This window comes from Python bivittatus, unplaced genomic scaffold (assembly GCF_059951505.1).
Source record: "Python bivittatus isolate LINGU-HERP-01145 unplaced genomic scaffold, Pbiv_v1 ctg000530_np1212, whole genome shotgun sequence".
In the NCBI taxonomy this organism is placed as follows: Eukaryota; Metazoa; Chordata; class Lepidosauria; order Squamata; family Pythonidae; genus Python; species Python bivittatus.
Window position 1 is genome coordinate 8,769,763 of NW_028277085.1, and position 18,570 is coordinate 8,788,332.

Here is an 18,570-nt window from a genome sequence, read left to right on the forward strand (position 1 = left end):
TTCTCCCAGAATGTCCCGCGGGCCCCTTCAACGTGACGACGCTGCCCAGCGCGAGGCGGGAGAGGGGTTGCACGTAAAAGCGTCCGACGCCGCTTTGGCGTGCACGGAGCCTCGCTCGGGGTGCGCCAGGCCCGCGCCTGGCCGCCAGGCCCTTAACGACGGCTCGGGCCGGGTTGCGAAAGCGTCGCTGGGCCGAATGCATTGGGTTTGGTGCTTCGGGCAGGGCTAGGTGCCCCCGATACACTCGGACGTAAGCGGCGAGGCTTCAGATCCCGGGTGCAAAACTCCGGGACGACCTTAAGATGGCTGCCGAGGGATACGGAGTACGGTACTCTCCTTTCGGCGGCCCTGCGGCTTTTTGGCAGCCGAAGAGGAGCTCGCGACGAACCCCCGCGGGGCAGAACCACGTTAAGTCCGCCTCAATCAACTTTCCTTAAATCGTCCGCTGATTAAAGGGAAGAGGAGAAAGAAGCTTTTCACAAGAGGAGCTGCGGCCCTGTTCCTGTCAGGGGCCTCCGCCTTTTTCAATTAGAACAGCCGCCACCGCAGCAGGGCCACCCAAATGCAACACGGGTAACCCTAGACAGTGTTTCTCAACCTCGACAACTTGAAGATGTGTGGACCTCATCTCCCAGAATACCCCAGCCAGTTTGGGGGAGTCTGCTTTAATGGCTACAGGACGGGCAAAGACCCAACAGATTCCTTTTTCCGTTTTGCAGTTTGCCTGGTTTGGCCTCAGCTTGAACCCAGCCACTGAGGTTGCAAGCTGTGTGTAGGGCCTGCACAATATATAAAGTCACCAGTTGTGGCTTTTCCATACACTGCCAAGCCATAGTTTAGCACCATATGCACATGTCTGGCGTATGGATACGAGTAATGAATTCCTTATTCCAGGAACTGGACTAGATCAGCGTTTTTCAAACTTGGCAACTTCAAGATGTGTGGACTTCAACTTCCAGAATTCCCCAGCCGACATGCCAAGTTTGAAAAACACTGGACTAGATCATCTCCAAGGCGCCTTCCAACTTTCACAAAGCCTGGTAGCGCTTTTTCTGATTAACGCATTTCATTAAAAAGCATCTCCTTTCTTGAGCTACACCTCGCTTCATCAGAAGCCCTAAGCGTCCACTTTGGTCAGGAAAGTTTACGCCTTTAATGTGTCAGTCGAGAAAGGTGCTGCAGACTAAAACGGCTCTCCTCCAAAGCCTCCCGCCTTCACGGTCGGCGATCCTATTAAACGCATCCCAGTGGAGGGGAGAAAAAGGGGCGCTTTTATTCCCGAAAGTGGGTATTTGCAAACTGCAGAAGTCTTTTCGCGAATGTCTCCTTCGCGGCCATTCGCCTCTTCCTGGTTGAGGTGAACTTCTCCATCTGCGCATCTGCTGCGGAGGAAGGGCACCGTCGTTCGCAGAAGCTTCGGCTGGTCGGGAAGCCGCGTTGCCATCACAAGCGCCTCTGGGCGGGGAATACAAGGCGGAAACGTCGCGGCCGCAGCGAGGAGAGCTGGAAGCGGACGCGTCCCACGGTTGGAGTCTCTGGACTTGGCCGGTTGCAGGAGGAATAAAGCCTCGCCGCAACGTTTCCCCGGGCGTGCAGTGATCGCGGGGAGGGAAGCAAAGAATGGCTGCCGACGCGCCCCCAGTCCTTTCGGTCCAGCTGGTGGAAGAACCGAGGTGCGTGGCCGGATTCCCGCCCCCTTCCGCGTCTGAGCTCTGCGTGTCAGGGCAGAAGGCTGAGCGAAGGACTTCCTTCCTTGATGTGCTTTGCAACGAGTCCTGTGCAAGTTTACTCGGCGATAGCAGCCGGCTGTTCCACGTCGCTTACTCCGAGGTCGAGGTGCATCAGATTGCAGTCCTTTGTAGTCTCACAGAAGACTACAAGAGCAATTCTGCGTGCTTTATTCAGTTTGCTTCCTATTAGTTTTTCAAGGAGCAAAAAAAAAAAAAAGCATGCATATTTTTGCCCACCCCTCCCAAGTTTGATCTTACAACCTTGTAAGACAAATAGAGCTCCTGTGATGGAATGGAATTATGAAGGCCAGGCTCAGGGAGATGGGAGGAACAAGAGGATGAGACTGGCACCTCCCTGAGGAATTCATCCTGTTTTGGTGAGCTAAGAAAATGTTTATCACCCTGAGCCTGGCCTTCATAATTCCATTCCATCACATCTCCCTAGGTAGGGATGCCTTGTTAGGATAACCGTCCCCAACCTAATATCTGATGGGTTGGATTATAATTCCCATAAACCACTGGTGTGGCCAAGGGTGACAGATTGGGAATGATTGGGTTAAGGTTTTGGACTAAAATTGGGGATCCAGGTTCAACTCTACTCAGCCACGGATGCTCACTTGGTGATTTGGAGCCAGTGAGTATTTCTTAGGCTAACATGTAGTTGTGGGAATAAAACTGGATGACTCAATATAACTTGACTAACAAAGTTTATTGATCAGCAGAAGGGTGCAAATTCAAAATGGCAGTTATTTTGGTTCGGTCAGCATTGTAAGGCACAAAGTTTCATTAAGAAGCCACATCCAGCAGGGTTGAATGGTGGCATGGGTGTGCCTGATAACCAATTTACAAGTTAAAGACCTGGGATGAACATAGGCATGGAGTCTGTCCATCATCTGGATTATCTCTGGGTGGGGTTGGATTTGGGATCAACTGCATGCAGAATTTACGCTCTGCCACATAGCTGTGGTTCCCTCAACACTAAGCCATGATTTTTTGAATAAACTGCAGTAGGTTAGGATCATATAACATAAAACTAAATAACCTTACCTGGCTTGTGTACTATGTAAACATTATCTACCATTACTTTCAGTTACTGCAGCTGTGATTACCAGAATGGACCTATAAATACTACAGCTCCGTTAGCCTACAAAACTAGGACCTGCTCATGTCAAATTGGTTGAAGACTTTGGATTTTGAAATGTATCCCTTGACATTTGTATTGGTGACAAATTTGTACTGCTGCTTCTTTTCAGACTGCTGAAGCTGAAGATGATGTTCATCTCTAAATTTAAATCAACACCTAAATTTTATGTTCGAGCACCAGGGCGAGTCAACTTAATAGGTAAAGTATATTTTTAAAAAATATGTGTTATTTTGTCAACATTTGAGCAGTTGAATAAGGTGGCAGCCAGAATTTTTCGCTTTTAATTGTCTATATTTGTTTATTACTCCAGGCTGTAGGGCTTGGCACCCAGGTATCTGCAGAATTGCCACCTCCTGCTTGAATTGACCTGTTCAGTACATTCTTCCCGGGAGAAGTTTTTGGATATACTGTACCCCACTTCCATGAAGTGGGGGGAAGAGAGCCAAGAGATGCTGTATTTCTGACAGCAGTGCAATGGAATGGTTTCCCTTTAGAATTAAGACTTGTCGCATCTCTTAACGTTCTAGAAACAATTCCAGACAGCTCTTCAGTAGAGCCATGTGTCATCTGTACTATTATTGATAGAGATATTATTATGATGTGTATTTTTACTGCTAGTTGGTTAAGTGCTTTGGTTATTTTTTAGACTTTTATTCAGTGCTTTTATCATGGCCATTTTAATTTCTTAATTGTATATTGTAGATGTTTTACCATTGACTGTTACTGTAACCTGCCATGAGTCTGTAATTGATTTGATGGTATACAAATGGAATAAATAAATGAATATATATTTTTGATAATTAACTGCATGTTAATCCAGAATAAATTTGCCTGCACTATTGCTTAATGCTTTTAGACCCCTCTCAGTTTCTACAGCATAGGAATACAGGTTTTCCTTTAGTGACCACAGTTGGGACCAGCAACTTGGTAATTAAGCGAAGTGGTCACTAAGTGAAACCATTACTTTGCTTATGATCTTACTTCAGCTTTCCTTTGGTTTACCGACCTGCAAAGGTTGTAAATGCAAAGATTGGTCACAAAGTTACTTTTTATCATCATCATAACTGCGAATGGTTGCTGTACGAGGCAGTCACTAAACTAGGACTACCTTAATGTATACAGTGAATACAGTAGTACACTTTTCCAGAGTTACTTGCATACAGTTGTCATGTGAAAGCATATATTTAAACACTTTATCTTATTCACTTTGCTCCTGTTAATTCCACATAGAGGAAATGGCTTTATTGTTTGATTTCAGTCATTGCTGTATTTTTTTTTTTTTTACATTATCTATTACATTTTTATGCTGCCTGACTCCCAGCAACTGAATCACATTCACGGTGATTTGTTGAATAAAACACAAGGGTTCTGTGGCTTAGTAGGTTCCCACATCACACAGAAAGGCAAAAACCAGACCAACCAGCTTCTAACTTAGTATAATGTATGGCCCAAACCACTGGTCTGTTTAGTCCATTATTATTCCTAGTATCAGTTCTCCAATAATTAGGGAATCTCATATCTCATACTGTTTCCAACTCCTGTTGCATTATATCTTTAAATGGAACTAAAACATATTCTCTACCGTTTGGCACACTGGGAAGATTTCTCATATTAGCTCCTTCTTCAGGGGAAACTTGGCATTTCAACTGAGAAATAGAATATTCCAACCTTATAGACAGAAAAAAAATGAACAAAGAAAGCTGTCAGGCTTCTACTGCCTTCTGTGGTGTGGCCGGCATGCTGTTAATCCCAAGAACAAGTCTTTGAGTTCAAGTTAATATGATTTATTAAGGAAGAGTTACCACCACAAGAATTCCAGCAAGTACTCTACTTTCAAACAAAAAACCTATACGTATGTAGGTAAATTTAAATTGGAAGTTTTTGTTTCTCTTTCTTGCTCTTTTTATGGAAAGTGGAGGTGGCTTGTCTCTGTTAGGAAGGAGGGCAGGCTGCACCTGTTGGTTGGTTAATAAATGACTGCCCATCAGCAGTCTCAGAGTCAGCTCTCACAGATGCTCATGGTGGAAGCCATTCTTTCTGGTTCCATCAAGTTGCTTCAGTCTACTGAGGGCCAGCCCTATAAACCAAGATGTAAGCTGTATGGCCTCGGATCTTCAGCATAAGCCATCCCATGCAGAATGCGCTCAGATTAAAAAGGGGGCATGTGGCTGCTATGTAACAAAATTTAATTTTCTGATTTTTTGGTAGGTGAACATATAGATTACTGTGGATATGCTGTGCTCCCAATGGCCGTAGATCAAGACATACTTATAGCAGCTGAACCTCTAAGCACTCCAGTTATCCATTTGGCTAATACAAATCTCTTGTACTCGTAAGTGCCATTTTTTCACTGATTATTGTTGTAACTCAAGTTTTATAGGTGCTTCACAGAAGCTAAAGAATGGCACAGTCTCTCCTTGCAGGCATGGAATTTAATAAGCATATCGCAACAGGAAAATGTATGAAAATGGAGCAAAACTGACAGCAGAATCCATTATATGCTACTCAGAATTAAGTCATTGAGTAATTGAACTATCAGCAATCTTCTTGCACCTGGAAATACATACATGTGTTATACTTTAGGTCTCAACACTCTTCAGCCAACATGGCTAATGGGAGCTGTAGTCCAATACATCTGGGCATTAGATTGTAGAAATCTGTGTTACACCCTGGGTGAGTTTAGTTATCTATGTAAGCTGATAACTGTTTTAAAAATGTTAAATTATCTTTTGATTCCCAAAACACTGAATAACGTGGGATATAATTTACTCAGACGGATTCATTTGCTTCAGATAAAAATATAAATTACTAATACTATAATTTATTACATCAGATATGTGAGAGCCTGGAGTAGTGATTAAGGCACCAGGCTAGAAACAGGAAGACCCTGAGTTCTAGTCCTGCCTTAGGCACAAAGCCAGCTGGGTGACCTTGGGCCAGTCACTGTCACCCCTAGAGAGAAGGCCTTGGCAAACCACTTCTGGAAATCTTGCCAAGAAAACTGCATGGACTAATCTAGGCAGTCATCAGGAGTCAAAACTGTTTTGAAGGCACACATTGAAGAAAAAAATCAGATTAAAACACGTTTTTCTTCCAAACAATTGTCTCTTGCTTCCCTTTCCCTTTCCTTATTTCTCCCAATTACACAATACCACACTTGGCAAGTTTGTAAAAATGGATGTCTGAAATGAATGGGCCAACTTTAGAAGCCAGCTTCACTTTTGGTCTGAGGTGGTTGCAAAAGATTCCAGTGGTCTGCAGGCTTAAATCATAACAATCTATTCCAGGGGGAACAATGATACCCATGTAATTATCCACATCTTGTTTAATGTTTGGGTTTTGAGCTTGTAAAGGAAAAAAATGCGTGGAAGAAACAAGATCTCTATTTATTTGGGAGGAACAAAGGGAAACAGCAGACTGGAAAGTTAGTTTCTATAGCAAAAAGTAACTCTTAGAACAGATAGTGCTTACAATCAAGGGTGATATCTCCTTTGTCATCTTTATTGATAGACCTTTCCAGAAAGGAAAAATTGAATAGTACCTTGCCGATATCTGGAATTCAGACATTGTGCTAAGTTGTGGGATTTTTTTTAAACAACACAGCTGATCACATAAACCATGACTGACAAATCATAATAGCTTCTTTCCCACAACATTTTAAGGCAAAGCCAAACAAACATTCTTGGGTTAGTATAATGTGTGGATCTTCTCACTGTGTATGCTGAGCAGTCTGTGGATCTTCTAGCAGATGCCTGGCATGGTCCCTTCAAATATCATCATCTGTATCCTATAGAACAAAGGCACCCCAGGACTATTAAAATGGAAACTAGCTGTTTTTTTTTACCTTTCCTCTGGTAAGGGGAAGAGGGGAAAGAACAGGAATGGAGGATATGGGTTGGCAGATCTGAGACTTGTTTCCAAACTTTCCTGGTGGATCTCCTACACGGGGAGGAAATTGACTACCCAACACTTGCTCCAAATAAAAATCCAAGTGTTTAGGTGGAAACAAGTGTTTAGTTGGGATGTTCATCCTATTTACACTAATGTTACAATAGTTAATTTGCATTAACTGAGCTGAACTCTAGATGGAAATCCATTCCTCCCTGTCTCATATTTTGTCTTTCTCTTTGAGAGCTCCTTTGGTCTGGGAAGCACTTGAGAAATCAACTAAACAGTACACCGTCAGCTAGCTCAATTGATTGTGAGAGCTGACAAAATATCACATCACAGCCACAGTTGATCAAGTTAAAAGCCAATTAAAAAAACTCCACAGCCATATATCAAGCAAAAGTTGTCTTAAATATGTATTCAACTTACCATTATTTACACCATTTTTTAAATTCTTACATCCTGATCCTGGAAGATCATCCCTTAGGTAAAGTTCTACAACAACAGAGAAATGAACTCCCAACTGGGAGTTTAATTATTTTTAACTAAATTACATTTTAGGGCATCAACTACACTGATTTTACCTCCTGTGCTGCTTTCCAAAATTAAATGGGGGGTCAGCTTCAGGAGTCTTAAGGGGTGAAGTAGACTTCTGTGCCTGTGCAAAGCTTAAGGCACCTGGTTTGTGCCTTAAGTCCAAATATAAAAACAAAAATGTTTTTGGACCTATCATTCTAGGAGGGTTCTGGGAACCAACAAGAGGATACCACAATTTGACCCCGTTTAAATTCCTATCAGGAAAGAAAAATGATTGCCAGAGGTTTAATTTCTCAATGCTTGATTAGGAATATAATTGGCAAAGAAAAAGAGAGATTTTTGTTTACCAGCAGGTGGCAGTAGATATGTATGAGTGGTTTGTGTGACAGAGAACAAGTATGTATTATAGTAAACCTATTCTGAAAAACTTTTGCTTTTCCCTGTTTATTTCCCAGGGATTACAGTACAGATGCCAATAACATTCAAATAAAGCAAACAAAACCTTTATGGCACAACTATTTTCTATGTGGATTCAAAGGAATACAGGTGAAGTAACTTCAGTCTACATCCTCCTCCTTTGGGATTTTCAACAAAATGAAAAGCAAAATATAAATGTTCTAATACATATGTTAGAAAGTTAAATACATGCTGTTTTAAAAAATATTCAGCAAGTACATACTATGTGTACAAAATATCTATATTTACAGTGTATTTATTGATAGGAAGCAATGTTAACTTTAATAGTATAATGTGTAATGTTTAGTATTATAAATTGTAGCTCTTTCTTTTTTGGGATCTAGACTTTTAAAAGTTGGCAAGTGGCCTATTAGAAATGTCAGAACTACTTTTCACAATTCCTCTGTATAAACATATTTTTAAAATGTAAGACAGAATCCCAGGGCGCAATCTGTTTATATTAAATTGAGCACATTATCCACGGGAAAGAAAAGTCCTGCACAGCTCGGTATATAAAAGTTCAATTTTGAGTCAGAGACTTTCTTCTCCTTCCATGTACATATTCTGTAATAAATGTGAAAGTTTGATCCATCTTCAAAGGAATGTCTGCTAATCCATTTCTGGTTAAGTATCTGATGGATTTCTCCCTGTTGGGAAATTGTCACAGCAAATAGTTTGTGTGCCTAAAAGGGGATTTTTTTTTTTGCGGGCAATTTACGGTAGTGTGCAGAACATGTTTAACTTGAGCTGTTTTCTGTGGGTGTTGCAGGAATTTTGCTGTTGCTGCCTAATATTGGAAATATGTCAAGAGGGTGGAAGGGGACTCAGCCTTTCTAAAACAGACCAGGCTTTCCAGAGATTGCCAATTTTTCTTAGAAATATAAGCATATGCAAACATAAGGATTTGTGGTGCTGGATTCGATCAGGATTGCCAAATGGATCTAGAAGCAATCAGTTTTGTCAGTATTGAACATAAAACTTTGGAAAGCAGAGGTTCAGCTTAGCATAGTTAAAGATCATTAATAGATCTGGCCTCCAAGATTTTTCCACAATCTTTTAAACTGTGGGGATACTCCAGATTGAGGGCCAGATGCAGATCTCATCCTGGCCTCCCAGGAGCCTTCTCTCATGTTGTAAACTCCTCCCACATAGACTCTGGCTCCACCCATTTTGGGCTTTGGCCATATCCTCTGTTGAAATGCATGTCCCAATAGCTTTGAGTAAGGTAATGGGGACTTTAAAGAAGAGAAAGATATGTGTTATCAATTTGCTAACCTCTAAATATGGGCAAGACTTGCTTCTAAATGAAAATGTGTAATATGGCATGGCTGAAAAGCCATCTGATCTAGTGACTGACCTATACTGAGGACACTCTACTCTCCAGGTGAGTAGGCTTGAACTCCAAGAATTCCTAAGCTGCATGCCCACTGCTGAGAATTCTGGGAGTTCAAAACCCCCCATACATATACAGTTTGAACCAGAGGGCTCTCTACTTTGCACAGAGGTGCTCTAGGTAAATCTAGATGATGCCAAGCCAGGGAAGTCTGTGTTAGAATGAACCTTCTGCCTAGCCGAAAATTGACTGACTGTCCTCACATATAATTTAAACCAGAGAAGGACAGCTTGAGACTCAACCGTTGCATGTGGTCTCAGAAGCCTCCTCTGATGGAATTTGCTGGATGTTGCTGCCGTGGTTTTGCTGCCTTTCTGAGGGAAGAAACACGTGGAAACAAAACCTGTAACATATTTAATGTTTTTTAAAACTAAGAAAGCCCTCCAAACCTCAATAAAATTTCACAAACATCTTAGCCTTCTCCCATACTTAGAGCAAAAGTGGCTCCCAGCCACCCAGAGGTAGCTTGCCCTGATTTAGTAAGCTTCTAAATACAAAAAGAGATACCAGGAAATTCTTCTTCTAGACTAGTCACTATGACTGAAACAAACTCAGCACTTAAAAAAAGCATAAAAAGGCAATCTGAGTTCATGCATGTCTCTTATTTAGTTCACCGAGAACGAGATCATATAAAAAGGAAATGGGGGTGGGGCTTTATGGACACTGAATAAAAATGAAATATATACAATTTTCCCTTATCGTGTAATTTGCAGTGAAGTTTAGCTCTGTGGTTATCTTTGCCTTCTTTTTCATAAAAATGCATGCCAATGGGTTTATCTGTTTTGTACCAGTTTAATTATTCTCTCTGGGTACAGATCTGTAGTTGATTTTATTGTTCAGTCCCCATAAAGCACTGCAGAATAACTGTTCTCAAAAAGCTATGTTCAGGAGGCTGATGATTGTGTCTAGGCACCCAGCCACTAACATTAGCAGCTCTTGAGGCAGGTTTTATGCTGCATTTTCTTGGATGCTGTAACATAACACATTTTTCTGCTTAATTTGACATTTCATATTTAAATGACTTAAGTCATGCAGAGAACAAAAAACAGGTTAGATAAATGGAAGAAGGGAAAGAGCAGCATGCAAGTTGCATGTGAATTTCAGGAAAGCTGAGAAAATTTCCTCGAAATTTCTCTTAAACCAAACTCCAGATCCAGGCCAAAGCAGCTATTGGTTCCATTCCATCTGATATACTAGGAATCAGAAATACATATTAATTCTCTGCAGAGCAAGTGATTATGGTTTCTTTTAAACATTTGAGGCCAGGAATGTAAGAGGTTTCTCTTCCAAGCTTGCTTTCAGCTCATAGGAAGAAAGATTCCCAGGAAGAAAAAAATTGTACCCAAAGATAGGGAAGAAACTGCTTCATTGAATGGCACAGCTGCTAACTGTGATGTAGAAAGGAGGAGAGCAATGAGGATGGAAATTCCAAATTGGCCAAATTGCAATGGACCAAAAGGCCATCTTTCTGTATATTGACAATAGAGCAGGGAAAGCAATTAATGGAGGCAGTTGTCTTCTGGATGGCCACTTAGACATTACATTCAAAGAGCTCAGTGGAGCAGATCCCTCATCCAGGGTAAATTAGCTGCTGAGTTTAATTTGGCCAATAGCTCAGTTTTTCTCTACTATTTCTCTAATAGCCTATGGAATGGTTTGTGAATTCATAGCATTCTAATGCAACTGCTTAATTGGTTAAACAGCATCCGTGCATTTCTGCTTCTCTTTTGGAAAAAAAAAAATCCATGTGTTGAAGAGCAACACAGGACTGCAAAGAACACATGATGTGTTTTTAGATGAATGCACTCGGAGAAATAATCAGATTGAAATCATGCTTCCTACCTTTTTTTCAGTGTGTATGCCAAAACTGTATGTAGAAACACAGAATAATCTTATGCAAGGTTTGTTTTGTGATGAAAGACATTAGCATTAATGTGTTTTACATGCATTGTTTGGTCATCTTAAAACTAGGTTAAGAAAAAAGAGTAGATACACAAAATGGGCTCTCTTCCCTATCTTTGGGTACAATTTTTTGGGGTACAATTCTAATGTGACTCATTAGTTGCCATCCAATGCAAGGCAAATCAACTCTAGATATGTTCTATCAATGTTTAGTTGCAGACGGCTTTCTCTAGCATTCAATTGTGCCTTTCTCTAACTGTCTGGTAGCATATTCCAACTATTCAGCTAGCTGTGAGGATGACAAGTATAATTCCACAATTCCTACCCCAGTGATTATGTCTGACATTTTTTTCTCCCTCAGCATTCACCAGAGTGTTGCGTTTTATATTTATTTGATCTGACATGCCAGCCTCCCATTTGGCATGCAAGCTACCTATAACGCTTCCAGATTTTTGATTGACAAAGTAGAGTTTTTGGGAATTGTTAACATAGTTTAGGTTATGGGTTGTGCTTTTTGGCCCCAGTAGCTTGTCTGCTGATTTATACTAGGAGTCTGGAACAAGAATGACTTTGTGGATTGAGCGACAGCCTTCTAAAGTGGGCTTTGCCCATTCAGTCCAAGGGCATTCACTCAGCTGCTGGCTCCCTGATTCAAGAGGAGCAGACTACATTTTCAAAGACTTGAGCCTTAAACAGTATTGTAATTAACACCAAACTGAAAATTGTTTCTGCATTTCCCCCCAAATTACTTTCCTTCAATTTGATGGAAAAGAAATTGCTTTTGAATTTTTAGGTGGAAAAAGAGGAAAATAGCAATATTCTATAGATGTGGTGTGGATTTCTTGTGCTTCATTGCATAAGGTGTATCTTGTATTGTACAAGTCTTATCTCCAGAGTCTGCAGCCTCCGTGGCTTCCTCTCAGCAATTAAAGCCCAAGGAAGACCCCTCCCCATGTTATTTTTTTAGATCAGGAAGTGAAGCAGCTCAGGAGGCTGCAGAGTAATGGAGAGATGTGGGACAAAATGCATACCTTACAACATTAAAATGAACTTAGGAACACTGTCAAAAGGAATTTTAAAGCCTCCTGAGAATGAGGCAGAAAAAAAAAGTATTGTTTGCGGGGAAGAAATTTTTCAGAAAGCTTGAAAACAGATTTCAGCAGTATAAATTAGCTAATGATGCAACACTAGATCTAACACAATTATATCCTGGGCCTGTAAAAGTATTGCCCTGTGAAACAATTCTTAAGCACTAGATTCTTTCTGTGAAAGCAGGTCCAGGCAGCTATGTATGTCCTACCCCAGGAAGCCCGAGTTCATCTGGAACACTGAAATCAGTTTATCTTGTATTGTTAGGATCATTTCAGTCTGGAGAACCCAAGTGGCATTAACTGCCTTGTAGAAGGCACAATTCCTCCAAGTTCTGGCTTATCGAGCTCCAGCGCGTTGGTCTGTTGTGCAGGACTTGTGACTCTTATGGCAAATGGAAAGACGCTTTCAAAGGTAAGTTGTAAAGAAAGACCATGCTCTGTAACAGACTGTTGAAATTCAAGCTTGTGAATATGCATAAATATTTTTTTAAAACCCTCAAAACTCTGAATTGTTTCCACTATTAGTAGTTGGGGAGTTTATCTGAGAAGTGGACTGATGGGAGTTTTGAGAGTGTGTTGTGGGAACTCACAAAAGGGCCATTTAAAATAAACAGCTACAATAATTATTTGTATCCTTTCAGAATAAGAGTTCTTTGAAAATGGCAATACAAAAATTGTAAATAAAAACACAGTAAATATTTAACAACAAATATAGTCATGTGTTGAATTCTTCCCATAGTGGCAATGGCCCTTTTGGAGGGGGTGGGGATGGCAGGGAAAGAAGAATCCAGCTGAACTGGTTTCAGGGTTGATTGCCTCCTGCGTTCTTCCACTTTCCACTTTACCAGAAGACTATTACTGAGATGAGTTCTTCTCATGCTTCCTCCCCCAGATGCTCTCTACTATCCCAGCTTAGCCTTGTCTTTTATCTAAAGCAAGAGGAGATTCTGTCAAGTAATGTCCTGGGCTGTACCCATTTGTCATTAAGGCTTATGTTATAAGAACCTCCTCAGGCAATTCTAATCTTCCCCAGAAATGCCATATCACCATGTGCCTGCACCATCAGAGGTAATGCGGTGACTGAGGAGAGAAACTTCTCAATGGTAACATGCCATTACTGAATGTCAGTCCCAAAGAGCTCTACCTGGCACCTTCACACTTGGATTTCAGACAGCACAGTTGAGACTATATGAATTTTCAGGATAGATTATTCAATTGCTTTTCTCAATCTCAAGAAAATTGCTTTTCTTGTTTAAAGGGTACTTTTTGTGACAATTGTTACAACTGCTCATGCTATTCTTTTATTTTTTTATGCTATGTTGAGAAGTCTACTGCTTAATTTGCTGAAGAATAGGCATATTTAAAATACTGCGTTTAAGATGTGAAAGCATATTACAAATTATCTAAAGAAAGAACTCAAAGTAGAGCCATTTGAGGCTTGCAGATTAATGCCATCTTTAAAAAATTAGCCAAATTATTCTACCAAGAGAACTGCAAACTTTAGACAAGGTAGTGTTCACAGAATAGTATTCTGACAAATTATAATCAGACAAAGCTTGCTAAATTATTTCCATATCTTTGTATTGGAAAATACTTCATTTCTTCTCTTTCTAGCAGAGATGCAATGATCAACAGTCTTTATACTACAAATGACATCTCATGTGTCATTTCATAACAGAAAAAATATTTCATCTGAGCGATCTGACTTTGGACTCTGTACAAAAAAAGGTTGACTTTTAATTTTTATGTCCCATTATGCTCTCAGGAAGATTATTCTATCCTCTGCCACTATTCCCACATGCAAAGCGCATTCAGCCAGTTCTCCACCACCACCCTGTTATAGAAGGAGTACTTAAAAGCTTGATCTGCCTTGCAGAGTAGTAGTTTCTATTGAGATACTAGCCCAGCCTTCCCTAACTTGGTTACCCTGCAGATATGTTGGGACCATAACTCTTCGAATTCTCAGTTCTACAAGGTGTAGCTCTGCCACCTCTGGCCAGGGAAAGCTGCCCTCAAGAGTTGCTCAACACATTCTGGTTAATTTTATATTTATATGTTACAAACACACAAGTCAACAAAGAATGTGGCCCACAGTATAAATTTGTAAGACTGCAAGTTGCAGTGGTTATGAAACCAAAATGTATATTTTTTTATATGTGATCATTGTGTGAGGGTGCTTATTAATGATTCCTATTTCCTTCTAGCTGTTAAGAAAATCCTAAGACTATTAGCAAATTATACATTTAACTCATGCCATTTTCATCCAAATGGCCACAAACGATTTTGCAACAACCTGTATAGTAATCAGTCTGTAATCTGACTTGGAAGTACCCCATGTACAGTACATTTCAGAACAGACAAGTCAGATTACAATTATAGTATTAGAATCCACTGGATAATTTTTTGTTTTGATGGAGATACTGCTTGATATGCATCTGTGAATCAACATTCAGATAAAGGATCAAAGCAATTGGGTATTTTCAAAATAGGAGGCTCTGCAGTCAATATTACATATTAATTTTAAAAAGCTTTTATCACATTGTTGAAATTACATATTTACATTTTTGAAATATGTCCTTATTTGCCAGTGTCACATGGGGAAAGAAAATATCTGCTGTTGGGATAAATCTATCTGAAATAATTACATTTTATAATCCAGGACTGCTTTTGGATAGATATGACTAATATCTCTTTCCCCACCCCAACCCCCTATCAGAAAGCAATGTGTTTCAATATCTGTATTTACACTGGAAAAAGGTGAATTAGTAGGACTGAATCAATGTGTTGTACATTTAAGCACTTAGGCTTAATTAGTTTGGGGCCTGTGATACAGGCTTGAATGCCACTGATGTACTATTAAAAAAACTAGTTCCTCTTCATAGAAGAGCCACAGTCTGAATTTATTTTTCTCTCTAATATCTTTCATACACTAATATTACACAAAAACAGAACCCTATGATGTAGCTCCTCCATAAACAGAAAAAAATAAACTTGCTGTGTTCAGACATAATGCTAAGCCAGGATTCTTCAAATTACGGGTTGGACAGGCCATAGTGGCCTGCTTCATGCATAATGACACCATAATGGTTGGATTTTCCTATTATACAGATCTAAAAAGAAACAAATCAAGCTAAGCAAATATATTTCAGTTTGGCATCCTACCAAGGCATAAAATGCACTTCATCTCAGCAACAGATATTCTGATTATGCTGTGGACTGTATAGTCTTTCTTTCTGTCATATATATGTTAGCCAGTCATGGCTCTGAGGAGGCATTTGGGGTGAGGAAGAGTTGCTTGCATACAGCCCCCACCAGTAGCATTCTGTAAGAATAGTTCAGGGCATCCTTTGGCACACCATACCTCCATTAGAGATCTTTCCCCTTTAGCATCTATAGCTACAAGACTATAGCAACATCAGTATTCAAGAGGAGCATGCTAATGGAACTAGCTTTTTAATTTCCCACAATACAGTGGAATATTTCTACGTTATAGGCATTTTAACAGTGGTTCCCAGACTACGTTGTCACATCAGGGCTTTACCTTTAAGAGGAACGAACTAAGGCAGGCATCTTCATGGCCCAAGAATTAGTGAAGATGGTGGGTCTTTGTTTTTAGCTGCATAGTTTTTGCTATCTGCAGTCTTCCTTCCTTTCCTTCCTTCCAAGCAAACTTGGATGCAACATTTAAAATTGCTTTCTGTGTTTTGAGTGGCAGGTCACAACAAATGTTTGATTCCCCCTCTCCTCTATGAATTAAAATAGTTTGGTAAGACATCTCAATAGACTTCATGGACTTGTGGGGGCGGGGGGGGGGGCGGTGCAGTGTTGTTGGATTTGCAGTAGCATGACCTGAACTTGTTTATCTAATAAAGTCGAAGTACACAGCCTTTTTCATGCCAGGAACCACACTTTCTTTTGAATAAAATCCTGGAGATTACCCTAGCCCAAATTATTATTGATGCCTTCAAGTCAGTGATGATTCCTGGCGACTTCCCTGGATTACCCCTTGCAGGTTTCTTGGCAAGGTTTTTCAGAAGTGGCTTGCCATTGGCTGCCTCCTAGGGCTGAGAGAGAGGGACTGGCCCAAGGCCACCCAGCTGGCTTTGTATCTGAAGTAGGACTAGAACTCATGGTCTCCCCATTTCCAGCCTGGTGCCTTCACCACTACACCAAACTGGCTCTCACTCAAATCAATAGATGCAAGTTATTTAAGCAGAGCAGAAGGTCTTTCCTAGAGAGATCATGAATACTCTTATGAAGCAAAGAAAGCTGTTTTGGATATGGGAAAAACTCATTAGTTTGGCAAAGAAGTGGTGAGAAACTTATATGAGCTGTAGCTGAACTCATGAGAAATGAACAGTCTGTGTTGTAAGGTCAAAGAGAACTCTATAGCAGGGGGGCAGAAAGAATTGGATACCTCTTTCAGCAACGTGCTTAGTTTATTGTTATTTTTATATATAAGAGAAATAAATAGGAAGCTTGGACACTGCAATCTGAAATGCTAACATTTAGCACTACCTGTATTTCCAAGAATGCCTCTACTCACCTACCCCCATATTGTCCTTAAACAAAAATAGTAGGTAGCTGCAGTACCCACTTGTTTAAAAAAAAAAAAAAGAGGGAAGCTAGTATGCAGGTAGAAAGCAGCCACCCCAATTTACCCTCAGCTAGATTTGTGTTTTGAAGAAACACATTCTATCCCAGTAGCCCTATCATGAAACCATACAGTCCATCCACCTAAACACCCATTTTGCTAGAGCAACCATCTCATTCTCAAAGCTGTAAACACACCCACTGGCCTGGAAAGACACTTGTGGATTAGAACCTCTCATATATTGGAAACTAATTAAAGAACAGAAAGCAAGAGAGCTAGAATTAATGGTTATTACTCACAATTATCCTAGTTTACAGGCCAGCAAACACAGAGGCCAAGGAAGTAACCTTCTGCCACTGTGAGGCAACAACAAGGCAATCTGGAGACAATCCAAAGATCAGCAACAAAGACTGGACTGAACTTAAGCAAGAGTACTGAACCTTGAGCAAGAAGCATTTTACAAGAGATGATTACAAAACTATCTATAACCAGGAGCTTGGCACATGACCTATATCAGCATACCCCACTTGACCCAAATACTATTCCATCCCTAGGCTGTAATTGAGTGAAGGCTTTTATCCTTGTCCTCCAAAGCTTCTTTCCATAATTAGTTGTTGCTTATTAAGGGCAAGCCAAATACTTGAACTTCTGAGTAGACTGTTACTCCAAGGGAGTCTTTTCTTGCAACTGAGCATTCCTGCATTTCTCAGCCTTCTAGCTACATATCCTGAACTGTCCGCATTCTTCAGACCTTTGTAGACTTTCCAGCTCTGGGTCAGACTCGGACTCAGCTGCTAGAAACTGGTCCTTATGGAGGACAGGTCAGGCACAGCCTCCATGGAATCCTGAGTTCTTGGGTTTCTGCCTCATGCTTGGATAAGGACTTCGAGGGGTGGGAGTGCAAGATAGCAGTGAAGGATGTAACTACCAGCTTTGGCTGAAAAACAACTCTTGCACCACCATTAGATGGAGGTGTTTTTTTGGGGGGGGAATATCTAATGGTCCTCTTAATATAACAGAAAACACTTCTGCTGAGACTGATGTGGTTTCTTTAGCCCTTTGAGAGAAATACTTTGTGCTAACTTGCTTGTGAAGCAGAGCTCTAGTAAAAACAGTCATTGTGACTTGTTCATTCTGGTTTATGGTTTAATGTGTGTGACCACAACCAGCACACGGCTTATGTGGGTGGTGGTGTTTCAGTCCTTGGGCCAGTACAGCACACCTATCTTTCATCGTAAAATCTGGAGTTTTAGTCAAAATGAACCAGAACTAGATCCCACTAGTCTTCAATCTGCAGGATTTTACCAACTGAGATTGCCCAAGGAAAATAATAAATACAAATGCCTGAAAGTATGTTTAGTTCTAAAGCTCAAAACTTACAATTATGAGTAAGGGAATGAAATCAACAAAAGGGCTTGTTTGAAATAGTATTATCCTCAAAATTGGTCTGTTTTTGTTAATGTCTGTGACCATATTTAGCATGTATTGGGAGAGTGGGAGTAGTTTTGCAGACTGGTACTGTTCTTGATAATGTTGTTTTTCTGCTCTTCTAATTAGATATTTTCTGATTAAACATTATTTCATTGCATAAACATAAAAAACCTAAACACAGTCTCTTGTATAACCACCAATGATAAACATCCTTGGTTCATGTGCTGTCAATCTGGGATTAATAGCTGCCAACTGATACAAACATCCGGATTATATTTGCAAAAAGAAGTTTTGAAAATCAAGTGTTCAACTCTTCTGCAGAGAGCTTGCCTTAGAGAAAGGTAAGGGAGGCTGTAGCAGATCAACAAGCTTCCTTCACCACTCCATTCTAGCTAAATCACATT

At 40.5% G+C, this 18,570-nt stretch overlaps 2 protein-coding genes across 3 annotated transcripts in view; one reads left to right on the plus strand and one right to left on the minus strand.

The window, feature by feature from the left end:
- Positions 1–56: 56 nt before the first annotated feature.
- Positions 57–18,570, plus strand: part of GALK2 (galactokinase 2) — a 43,729-nt gene continuing 25,215 nt past the window's right edge. Inside the window, exons 1-5 of the mRNA XM_007424292.4 lie at positions 57–1,673; positions 2,984–3,072; positions 5,083–5,206; positions 7,755–7,845; positions 12,407–12,553. Of these exons, the coding sequence (XP_007424354.2) occupies positions 1,621–1,673; positions 2,984–3,072; positions 5,083–5,206; positions 7,755–7,845; positions 12,407–12,553 (504 nt within the window). The 5' untranslated portion in view covers positions 57–1,620. The remainder of the gene's footprint in view (positions 1,674–2,983; positions 3,073–5,082; positions 5,207–7,754; positions 7,846–12,406; positions 12,554–18,570) is intronic.
- LOC112540204 (uncharacterized) overlaps positions 9,358–18,570 on the minus strand; it is a 29,260-nt gene continuing 20,047 nt past the window's right edge. For both annotated transcript variants that reach the window (XM_088148583.1, XM_088148584.1), the window contains 2 exons: positions 10,991–11,015; positions 9,358–9,491 (listed from right to left, as the gene is read on the minus strand). In XM_088148583.1, the coding sequence (XP_088004709.1) occupies positions 9,386–9,491; positions 10,991–11,015 (131 nt within the window). In that variant the 3' untranslated portion in view covers positions 9,358–9,385. The remainder of the gene's footprint in view (positions 9,492–10,990; positions 11,016–18,570) is intronic.